Below are 12,294 nucleotides of genomic sequence, written 5' to 3'. Positions count from 1 at the left end.
TGGGTTTGTTTTTGACTGCAGACCTATTACTCTGTCACCTGTGCTACCTAAGAATCTTTAAAATGCTTGTTGAATTGAAATGAATTGAGGAATAAACTAATACACTGTGACAGACATATTGTACATATGAATTTATTAACAATTTCAAATAGTTATCTGCTTGGGCTTTCTGTTTAAAATAAAATGCACAATAATTTTAAAGCTTAGATATTTATGACTTATTTCTTTTCTTTTCTTTTCAAAAAATCCTCACCTTCTATCTTAGATACTAAGTGTTAGTTCCAAAGCAGAAGAGCACTAAGGGTTAGGCAGTTGGGATTAAATGACTCGCCCAGGGTCACACAGTTAAGAAGTGTCTGAGGCTAGATTTAAACTCAAGTTCTCTAGACCAGTGATGGGTAAACTTTTTAAAGAGGGGGCCAAAGGAAAGGAAATGCTTATCTGTCAGTCTGTTTCTAAGGCAACTCTTTTGAAGTTTCATTTTATTGTATCCTACTCATTGTATTTGTCAGATTAGGAATAATGTCGTGGGGCTGGGTAGAACATTTCAGGGGACCGCATCTGGCCCTTGGGCTATAGTTTGCTCATCACTGCTCTAGACTGTAGGCTTGGCTCTCTATCCACTGAGTCACCTAGTTGCTCCTGACCTATTTCTTTAAAAAAAATGAAACTCTGCCTTGGCTCCTAAATGAAAGGACAAAAATCTCTCTTGTGAATAAAAATCAGCCAGGGAAAACAGTAATGGTCACAGAAACCCAAAGAAGACAGTGATTGACTTGCCTGTAGTCTTGCCAATAGTATATTCCATTCTTTATTGTAAGGAGGAAGGAGCAGGAGGTGTAGAAGATGGAAAAGATCTTTCCAGCTGACCTGTGTTATGTGAGAAGCCGTTATGTGTGATGTGGGCTGATATGGCCCAAGGTCTTCTGATGGTATGAGGACCTGAGCTGGGTGAGTGTGGGAATGCCTAGGTGAACATCAAGCTGTGGTAGTGAACACCAAGACCCCCACAGGGATATTTGAAACTAGACTAAGCACCCAGTTTCAACACAACAGTGACCAGGAATAAATGATCCAATAAGAAGCTGCTGGGTTAGATCACACAGCTTCTTTGATCACTTATCCTGGCTTCAAAGCTGATGGATAATGCTAGTGACTTCAGCTTGACTTTAGTTTGAATTAATCGTTTCCCTCAGATACTCAAGGATAAGATCAATGATCCTTAGAGCAATCTTAAGATTTTGGCATTCTCCTTTCAAAACACCTTCCTATAAGGTTGTGCTAATACTAGTATCTTCTCTCTCCTTGAAAGCTTCCCATCAAGTAACTTCCTATCAACATTTTCTCCTTATGTACATACCTGTCTTCCTCTTCTTCCAGATGATAAACGCTCCAGCACAGCTCAGCAGTAGGATGATAGTCAACACAATACCCAGTTCTAGGACCCAAGACTTTTCCATAGTGGGCTTTCCAGGAACTATAGCAGCAATGGGTAAAATGTAAGTGGGTGTGCATTCAGTGAAAAAAGGAAGGAGGAAATGGAACTATATTCTGGGGTCTAGTCTGTTGGGGATGTGATGAGAGTGTCTGCCTGAAGGACTGACCTGAATATATAGCAGGGGTCTTCAATTCACTGTGTTCTACCACACAGCTATAACCTGCACCTGAGTCCTCTGAAGAGAGCTCTAAGGTAATTTTGAGGTAGAAGGTGGAATCCATATTGGGCAGGGTGCCACTGGAACTCTCATTTCCCCATATCCTCAGTTTTCCGTTCTTTTCCCAGTGCATTAGGATGGAGCGAGGGTAGAAACCTGTGGCAATGCAGGAGAGAATGATGCTGCCTTCTGTGCTGACATGTTGAGATACAGCCACCTCAGGGCCCACTAGGAGGAGAGATCAAGAAAGAAGGTCTCATGTCACAATCTCAGTGAGTGTTTGATGCTTCTCTTATTTCTATGTTCATTGAATGTTTCCAGTCTCCTTGATGCAGTATCTCTTATCCCACTGACCATTAGGTCCTTGAGAATAGAATTATAGTTTATAATCCTGTTTATCTCCCTGGTCATCTAGAAGAATGCTAGGGAAACATGAAATACTTAGTCAACATCTCTTGGTGTTGATGACAACATCAAGAGCAGCTTTCTATATTATCTTCAAGTATCCTGGTCTGCTATAATGGATTAAAAACAGAACCTTCAGATCAATATTCCATATGACCCAGGATTTCATCAGTAGAAATCCTAATGAAGAATACTGCAGAGGTACCATGCACTAGGCTATCCTTTATGTGTTTCTGTCACTTCCCACAAACACTCCTAAACCCTCAACAAAATGAAAATAAAAAATTACTTGGTAACGTTCTGGTAATGATGCTCTACATTTAGATAAACCTGTCACTAGATAGCAGACACACAGTCCATCATCCCTGGTCTTGTGAACAAAATTTGGTACTACATGTATGAATATGCCATCAATTGCCTAGGGTTTTTTGAGCTTCTTGGGTTATTCCTATGCCTTGATGAGACATCTGAGGAAGAATTTACCCTGAGCAAAAAAAAGAGAGAAAAAGAAAGGGAGAGAGAAAGAAATGAGGAAGGAGAGAGAGAGGGGAAGGAAGGAAGTAGGTAAGAAAAGACAAGACAGAGTACAGAAAGAATGAGGGAAAAAAGAAAAGAAAGAAGGAAATAGAAAGAGAAAATAAAGAAAGGAGGAAAGAGGGAAAAAGAAGGATGAAGAGAGAAATAAGAAAAAAGGAAAGGAAACAAAGGGGAAAGAAAGAAGGATGGAGAAAAGGAAAGAGAGAACAGAAAGAAGGAAAAATAGAAAGAGAAAAATAAAGAAGGAAAGGAAGGAAGGTAGGAAAGAAACAGTGCAATATGGAAAGGGAAAAGAAAAATGAAAAAAATGCTGACGAGAAAAGCAAGAAGGAAAAAGAAAGAACCTCAACTTTTCTCATATTTCTTTGATTTTCCCCTTGAGAATTGGAGCTATGATCAGAAATCAGAGATCCTGCTTGTTTCTCTGAGACTCTAGTGACTGCACAGATTGGTGGAGGTGACCTGAACTCTTGGGAGGAGGTGGGAAGAAGCAAATACTCACCATTATCCCTTATGCTTGAGTACTCAACCACTTTCCTCATCAAGTCAACACAATATAGCTTCATGTAGCGTTTCCTTAGAGTGGTCCAGAATGAGCTCTCCAGAATAGGTTGGTATTTCTTTACTTTAGGATTTATATTCTCCCAGTGGCCAACCTCTTCATCTATCTTGAAATATTCGACCCCATCCCAAATTAAATGGATTTGACTTTTTACTGTGATGTTATTGTCAATTTCACATTCTGCCAGGACCTGGGCTGTGTGGTTTCCTGTGGGGGAACATAAAGGTGGGCTGCTTTGGGTGTGAAGGGGACAGGGAACGCCAAGAAGGAGTCCATCTTTGGGGAGCTTTAGGAAAGGGTTTTACTTTTTTTTAACCTTTGGGGAACCTTATATTTTGGGTTATATTATCTTGTGGCTCAGTCTTAATCCTACTGGTTGAATTCTCGGGCTCAGGGCTGGACATTTCTTAACTCTTTTTCTAGGAGTGGGACCAAGAACTCAGTTGTATGATCTCCTGGGGATGGATCTATTGGGCTTTGGGGAATGGGGAGATGATGTGGATCTGACTTACTATTATGGTTAGTGTCATCGCATGCTACAAATTCGATAGTCCCTTGCAAATCTTGCTCTTGGTTCAGCAATAAATCATCAGTCATCTGTGTGAGATAATTATCTCCCAGTGCTTTAGAGATCCAGGGTATCTTGACAATAATTTGCTTGTGTTCTTTGTTGTAAGATGCCACTTCCACATCATCTAAGAAGGTAATTGCACTTACTTCCAAGAGAGAGTGGGTTGTACCTACTGCACTGAGCTGACCAATATGCCTGTGGTGGACTGAATTATAGGAAGGAAGGGAAAAAAAGAAAATGATGTTTCAAATTTGAAGATATCAGAGTACCAGAGTCCCCTCTCATCCATTCCTTTGACTTTTCTCTGCTTCTTACCAGCAGTAAAAATATCTTATACATATGACTCCAAAATCTAAGTATTCAATTCTTAAATTCTTTCTTGAACTCCAAGCATCATCAGATAGGTGGTGCAGTATATAGAGTATTGGAATTATAGTTCAGAAGACCTGAGTTCAAATCCAGTCTCACATAATTATGCCATGTGCCTTTGGGCAAGTTCCTTAAGTTCTTCCAGCCTGAGTTTCCTTATCCATAAAATTGTAATAATAATGATACCTACCTCCCAGAGTTCTTGCAATAATCAAATGGGATACTTGTAAATACTTAGGGCAGTGCCTGACACAATACACGGTTAAATAAATGCATTTATGTATATGTATATGTGTACATATATATACATATATAGTTTTTTATATGTCAATTTAGATTATCTATTGATATCTTAAATGCAACAGATCAAAAACAGAACTCATTATCTAAACCTACTCCTCTTCCCAATTTTCAGTTTTTGACAAGTACACCACAACTATTCCAGTCACCCAGATTTGTCATCTTAGAATCATTCTGCAATCTTTCTCTCCTCCTCTACCAGTATCTGACCTATTGATTTCACATGGACAACTTCTTTCAAGTCAATTTCTATGTCTCCATTCACACCTTTTCTCCCCCATTTCAGGCCCTTGTCTCCTCTCATCTAGATTTTGTCTATTCCCTCCTAATTGGAATTCCTTCTTCGGATCTTTTCCTTTTCCTTTCCAATTAGCCCTCTCCTAACTTCCCATGTTATATTACTTAACCACATCACTCCAAGGATCTGGTCGATCCTTACTGAATCTTGTATAAAATACACATTACCAGTTTATGGCATTTAAAGCCATTCAGAATCTTGTTCCAGCCTCTCTTTCTAGATTCATTTTATAATCCTCCCTTTCATGCATTCCACATCCCATCCTTCATATCCAACATTCCATCCTCTCTATTCCTTTTCAGAGACTGTCTCCTCTGCCTGGAAAAATCTCTAATCATCTCCAACTTTGAGAATCCCTATGTGTTGTTGGTCAGTCATGTTTGACTCTTCTTCATTACCCCATTTGAGTTTTTTTAGACCCTTACATTCCATCTTAGAAGCAATACTATGTATTCTTTTTAAAAACCCTTTATAGGCTTTACTAGACTACCAAAGAGATCCATGACACAAGAAAGATAAAAAATCCATTGAATAGTGCTAGATTCTTCTGGTGCTACATGTTTTACAAATGGATGAATAGACAAGACAGGGCAGCTTCTCTAGAAGATAATCCAACAAGAGTTAGAGCAACCAGCATTCCTTACAGTAGGGACCAAGTACCCAGCAAGGCTCAACAACAGCTTGTGAATTTATCCTTGAACTTTTCTCTTCTCAAAAGGGAAACTAGTAAGGTGTATTCTTCTCTCAACATTCCTTTCACAGCTTATAGAACCACCTGCACTGATCAGACACATTCCTTGACATATAATTAAAGCTATCACACTAAGGGGTGGCTGCTGATGATCCTGGGCATTCAGTCCAGCAAATTCCCCAACAGTGTAGGTCTAGTGAAAAGGACTTGAAATTGAGAGGAGAGGGAGGGAGGAAAATGTACCTTAATCAAACTATTCTGGTAAAAGCCTTAGTAGAAGGTACAATAGAGGAGGAATAGCCATGGAAAGACAGGACACATGAGAAATCTGCCTTTGCCCTCCAGTTCTCCCTTTCCAAATACCCATTTATTTATTTGTCTGTGAAGATGATGAATTTCTCCAGTAGAATGTGAGATTCTTGAGGACAGGGACTTTTTTTTAACCTTAGAAACATCAGCACAATACCTGACATTTTGGACATAGTTGGTGTTTTAGGAATGCTTGTTGAGTTGAGTTTTGTAATTATGTTAGGGCTAAGATGATAAAGGATCAGGCAACACGTCTAAATGAGCTAGCTGGGAGGATGACAATGGAAGATGGATTGAAGGTGGAACTCAAATTCTCCTTTGCTTCTCTGATTTTTCCATTAAGATGATTCATCTTCAGTAGAAATGAATGTAGTTCATAGGGAACTGAAGTGATTCAAAGAGTTTCCTGATTTTCAAAAAAGGAAATCATGGGGATTTTATAAATCATGTGTTTAAGTCTCAGTAAAATTCTAGAATCCATAATTACATTGAGGTACATTTAGGTTTGATGTAAGGAACATTTTTTTTTACCATTTGAAATGACCTCTCATTGGAAAGGGCTGCCTTGACTGATAGTAAACTCTTTGCCAACAATGGTATTCAAGCAGAAGTCACATGACTGACCATTTTTAGGGTGTTGTGGAGATTTCTGTTTAGATATGGATTAGACTAGAGGATCCTAGATTAAGACGTGAAAGGGGCATAGAATCACGGTTTTAAAATCTGATGGATGTGGGGTGCGGGGAGGGAAAAAGGGAGGGAAAGAAAATGAACCATGAAAACATGGAAAAATATTTAAAAAGAAAAATGAGACAAAATCTGACAGGACTTTAGAAGCTATTGTATCCAACCACCTCCTATTACAGATGAAGAAACTGAGAGTCAGGGAAATTCAGTGACTTGCTCAAGATCATCCTAATAGTAGGAGGCATCAAAGGTAGGATTTGAGTCTAGGTTCTCTGACTTGAGAATTAGTTCTTGAAATTTTCAAGGAACCCTTCCATTCCAACCTTGAAATTCTAAGATACATCTTGATGAGTGCCTTCTAAACTCAGTATTATCTGCAAAAGGCCATTCAATGGGTAAATAATAGTATCAGGAACACACAGTAAGGCATGATGGGGAAAATAACTTCAATTTTCATCAGGATAGAAGGAAGCCCATTGTTGAGAACTCTTGGGAGGGATCCTCAGCTCACTAATTTGGAGCCCCCAGGGCCCTGAAAAGGCCAACTAGCCCAATGTCCTCTTTGTATAGATGAGAAAACCAAGAGCAAGAAAAGCACATGGTCCTAGCTAGTATGTGGCAGACCTAATAATCACTAACCAGCTTATTTCATCCAATGAAACTTCCATCCCCTGACCCTAGTTTGGGTCTTTCCCCCTGCAACAATCTCATACTGGTCTCTTCCCTCAAGCCTCTTCTCTATTCAATCCATTGCCTCTTTGCCACCCACATGATTTTTTTCTAAAGCTTAGCTTAGACTCACTCTCCTGGTTAATATGGCTCTCTGTTATCTCTAGAATAAAATTCTCTGCTTGACATTTCAAACCTTTCAGAGCAGGGATACTTCCAGACTTTCTATTTGTCTTATTCTTTCTTCTGCCATTTCACCTACCCAACAATAGCTTACTTACTGTTCTCCACACAGGACACACTCTCTCCCCACTTCTCCTGCCTTTGTACTGACTCTGCCCCATGCCTGGAATTCTCTCCATCCTTCCTTCCTCCTCCTGGCTTCTCCAGATTCCTTCAAGTCTCAGACAAAATGCCATGTTCAGGAGGCCTTTCCTGGTGCTCACAATCTGCAGAGGTTCCTCTCCAAATTTACCCTTCATTTACTTTGGATTTATCTTCTGGCATCTTTTTATTTACATGTTGACTCTCTCATTAGAATGTGAGCTCCTTGAAGGCAACAATTAGGTGTTATTTGAGCTTTTACAAGGGTCTTCTTAGTACTTAGCACTTTATCTGGGATATCAAAATTGTTCTATAAGTATCCGTTGACTGAACACTTACCTTTTGTCTTAGAATCAATACTATGTATTGTTTCCAAGGCAGAAGAGTGGTTAGGGCTAGGCAGTGGTGGTTAAAGGACTTGCCCAGGATCATACAATTAGGAAGTGTCTGAGGCCAGATTTGAACCTAGAACCTCCTATCTCTACACCTGGTTTTTAATCCACTGAGCCACCCAGATGACCTTTACCTGAAGCTTCTTGAGGACAATGACTGAGTTTCCCTAATCAGACCTTAAACTTCATGGTCTCTACCCTCTCTACCCAAATCCCTTCCCCTGAGACCTACCTGCCCATGTCTGTCTGAAAACAAATACTCCAAGAAAGAGAAGCCAGGCTAAAGATAAGCTGCTCCACCTCCTGTGATACTTCATTGTCCCTAGAATGTGGCTACCTGGCCTCATCAGCCACTCCAGACTGGAGAGGAGCCTTTAGACCTCACAGTGTCCCAGGCAGTGGCTAAGTGGAACTGATGTCAATGGTGTAGGTATCATGGCTCCCTCCCCTCTATGCCCACCCAGCTTTGGGTTGGCTCTGCTGGAGGCCCTGCCCTTCTCTCACTGCTACCTAAGACACCTGTTACCAGGCTGAAAATTTCCCGTCTTGGCAGACATGAGAGAGGAAGTGAAACCAAGTCTGTGGTGAGGGCAGGTTGCCTCTGAGCACAGTCATCATTGGACATTGTCTGGGAAGCCAATACCAACCCCTAATTGTAGTTGTTGTCATTGCTAGATGTTTGTTGAACCTAGAAATTGTGAGGTCTGAAGGGGAACACCAAGGAGATTTCATTCTGGAGGGAAGAATTAGGGAAGAGGTCCCATTTCCTCTTTCCTCACAAGGTCTAAGGAAGAATTCAAATAGAAGTCATCCTGACTCTAGTCTGATGACATTTTTCACCCAGTTCCCACTCCACACTTTCTTTTTTCCTTTTTTAAAAAAAGCCTTACTTTCTGTCTTAAAATCAATACTAAAATAGTTTCCAAGACAGAAGAGTGGTAAAATCCAGGCAAGTGGGATTGAGTGACTAGACAAGGGTCACACAGCTAGGAAGTATCTGAGGTTAGATTTGAACTCAGGTTCTCCTGACTCCAGCCCTGGCTCTCTTTCCAGGAAACCACCTACATGCCCTTCCATACGTCCTTTCAATGATTATTAATTATGATTTCTTCTCTTTATAGTCCCAGATTACTGTAGGGTTATTGTCCAGTATTAGGGCAATGAATCTTAGAAGGCACATCACAGTGTTTGAAGAATCACTTTCTGTGTGTCTGGTTTCCTTCATTATGACTTTGTTGTGTGACACCTTTGCTCCTCCTTGAGACTGAGTCTATTCCTCCCCTTGGGATTTGGACCTGCAGGCATTGGCCCTGGAAAGTGTTATTTTATCTTTATCCCTAGGTTTCACTTACCACTTCCATGCATCTGCATGGATTCTATTATTCTGTAATCTTCATCTACATAGTCACCTTCTCAGTGCTCATAGTCTTCTCTTTATAGCTACTTTGTGAAATTGTCCCTATTTGTTCTACCATGAACAAAACTTGAATGTGCCCAAAGTGAAGTCATAGACTATATTTCTCCCGGACCTTTCCCTGTGCCTCTCTCTAATTTCCAGCACTTAACACAATGTTTACTAATGGATTGACTCTCATTTTCTTGTTATTCAAGGCTATAATAAAGCCTGCTTTGATTTTCCATTGCTACTGACTATAATTTCATGATCCTGCCTCAAATATTCAAATAAATTTGTGTCTTCATAAGTTTGGATGGTTCTGTCCAATGATCTAATCACAACCTATCCATCCATGACCATCCTGTGTGACTCTTGTCCATGTCCTCCCATCATTTTATGGCAAAGGATTCACCCAAGGTGTTGGAGGCCTTCCTTATTGAAGGATTTTGTGAGATTCTATAGAAATGTGGTTCCCACATACCTTGGCAATTCTACCTCATACTGCTCTTTCTTTTCCTCACCTTGACTCATTCTACCTCTGTCTTTGATCACTCTTCCCCATCCAGGTACCTAAACTACTCTCCTCCTCCATTTTTTTCCAATACAATTTCTCTTTTAAGATATCACTCAGGTGCCACTACTTCCAATGTTTCCCTGAACTACAGCCCTTCCCATGAAAGTGTTCTCCTTCCTCAAATTTCTTAGAGTACTTAACAATTATCAGAACGTGAGATGCTATTATCATTGTATCTAAGATTACTTTTTATCCACTATGTATTTATTTTCTATGTTCTCATTGCTCAGGTAATAAAAGGTACAGGATTTTATTAAACATAGAAGTCTCATGATGAGACCTGTGCATTAGGTAAATCAGTTTTTAAAAGAAATTTTATGGAGGGTGGAATGTAATAGGGGAGACTTTAGGCAGAGAAATCAATGAAAAGGCTATTATTGAAGTTAAATTTTTTAAGAAGTGATTAAGGAGCTACATAAGGTTAGTGGATGTTTGGAGGAGAGGAGAGGATGTATATGAAATATATATGATAAGTAGAGAAGGTAGAAATGACCAATATTGACAGCAGATTAGAGATGGGGGTATGTGAATCACAGCAAAGTGTCAACGATGACACTGAGGTTGCCAGCTGGAGGGACTGGGAGGATGTAAGTACCTTCAGCAGTAATAGTGAGGGTGGGAAGAGGGGAGTGATTAGGGAGTAAGATAATTATTTCTACTTTGGAAAGTCAGTAGATGCTTTCTGAATGCATGGCCATAATGCCATCTGCAGTGATCCCACAGTTTTTATACTGTCTATGTTCTGAAATAAAATCCTTCCTCCAAAGGGAGGTAGGTTATTTGGGAAAGGCCTAGATAGATGGGAGATGAGAAACATTCACCTAGGGACCTTCCCAGGACCAGCAAAACACAAAACCCTTGGGCTTTTGAAAGCAAGTTAATTTTGTTAATTTGGGTAAGGAGAAAGGGTAGGAAGGGTCCTAAAACTCCAGATCTATGCTCAAACCCAACTTCTATGCACCTTGTGAGAGATACTCTTCTGTTGCTTCTGTAGGCCCTGCCTATCTACTTCCTGCTCTTACTTAAACCCCTAATACTATCTGACTACCTACTAATCTAGCTACCAAAACTGTGTTTAACAATAATAAGGATAAGGAGCCTGGGGTTGGCTTCCTAAGTAAACAAGAGTCCCAGGTGACAAAACCCTTGGGATTACCTTAGCCAGTTAATCTCAGACAAGTTGTTCTCTGTACTGCAGAGAAAAGGCAGTTTACTCCAAGGCAATTCTCCAACCCAGGAATCCCTAATCTTTCCACAAGGTTAGTTCTTCCAAGGGATGCCAGAGCCAAGATCCAGCTTCCAGATGAGTGGAAAGCTAGATCAGGAGTGACAGTTAAAACCAGTCAAATCCCAAGATCCTCCTCTCCTTCCAGAATCTTTTCTTCCCAGGGCTTATATCCAAATTCTCCTCCTTTCCTCTTAAACACAATCCATACTTTTCCCTTATTTTACTTACATTCCGCCCTCTGAGCATCTGACCAAATCTATAGATTTGTTACATGCTCATCACTATATAAATCTCCCCTTATTCAAAACTCATTCTATCTTACTTACCTAAATCCACAACAAACAGTTCTTATCTAAAATTTATCAATGTATTCCCCTTTATCATCTACCTTACACTAAAGAATGTAGGGAAAAAGGGAATTCCAATAAGCAATTACATAAAGGAAAACAAATATGAAAGTTGCGATAACAATAGTAAAACTCAACATACAGAATTTAACAAAACATAACAAAACATCCAAAAATTGCAACAGGCAAAGTGCAAAAAGTTCCAAAAAAAAATAACAACCTTTCACTGTAACACTAATGTATCTAAAAATCTTATAACAATCTGTCAAATATTGTAACTATTTTATCCTAACAAAATCCTATCCTTGGAACCTTTAACTAAGCACACATTTTTACAGTTTTGCAAAAAATTTTCTGCACAAATTTACCAATACATACAGATTTTAAAAATATAAATTTTGGCACTCTTGTAACTTTTCACACTCAAATTTACACAAGTATACAGAAATATACAAGAATATACAAAATTTACAATACCTATACAAAATCTATACAAAATTTAAATTATCTATATATTTTACAAACCTCTTTACACACTCACCTATCCTATGTTAAACTATGATACAAATTCTATATACAAAATATATTACAAATATATATATAGAAAGTATGTTACAGCTATGTACACTTTTGTGTAAGAAAATCTCCACCCTCTGATTATACTAAAAAAAAAATCCAAACAAAAAATCTATATAATTCTTTGTGTCCTAATATTACTTGAGTGAAATGTCCCAAATACATTTCATCCAGGTAAAACCTCATAAAGCTAATGTGAATATCCTTTGATTAATGTTTCTTAAATGTATATGTTAGCTACAACTATACTCACCAGATCTTCAGATACTCCTCTTCCCATGTCGTCTGTTGTCTTTTTTCTTCTATCTTCTTCCTCTACCTGTGTTATAATATGTACCGATGCATGTATCTATAGTGGACATGTGTTGTGTGCAACATGATAAAAAAACCTTACAAAATCTTAC

General features: G+C 39.1%; 1 protein-coding gene across 1 annotated transcript; it reads right to left on the bottom strand.

Annotated features, from left to right (window-relative positions):
* Positions 1-811: 811 nt before the first annotated feature.
* LOC123233134 (zinc-alpha-2-glycoprotein-like) lies at positions 812-8,116 on the bottom strand. Its single transcript, XM_044659301.1, has 6 exons — positions 8,002-8,116; positions 3,672-3,935; positions 3,100-3,366; positions 1,605-1,883; positions 1,361-1,477; positions 812-870 (listed from the first exon to the last, which is right to left on the bottom strand). The coding sequence occupies exons 1-6, from the start codon at positions 8,114-8,116 to the stop codon at positions 812-814; spliced, it is 1,101 nt and encodes a 366-aa protein (XP_044515236.1).
* Positions 8,117-12,294: the final 4,178 nt, after the last annotated feature.

This window comes from Gracilinanus agilis, chromosome 2 (genome assembly GCF_016433145.1).
Source record: "Gracilinanus agilis isolate LMUSP501 chromosome 2, AgileGrace, whole genome shotgun sequence".
Classification (NCBI taxonomy): Eukaryota; Metazoa; Chordata; class Mammalia; order Didelphimorphia; family Didelphidae; genus Gracilinanus; species Gracilinanus agilis.
This window is presented reverse-complemented; position numbering and strand designations above follow the sequence as displayed.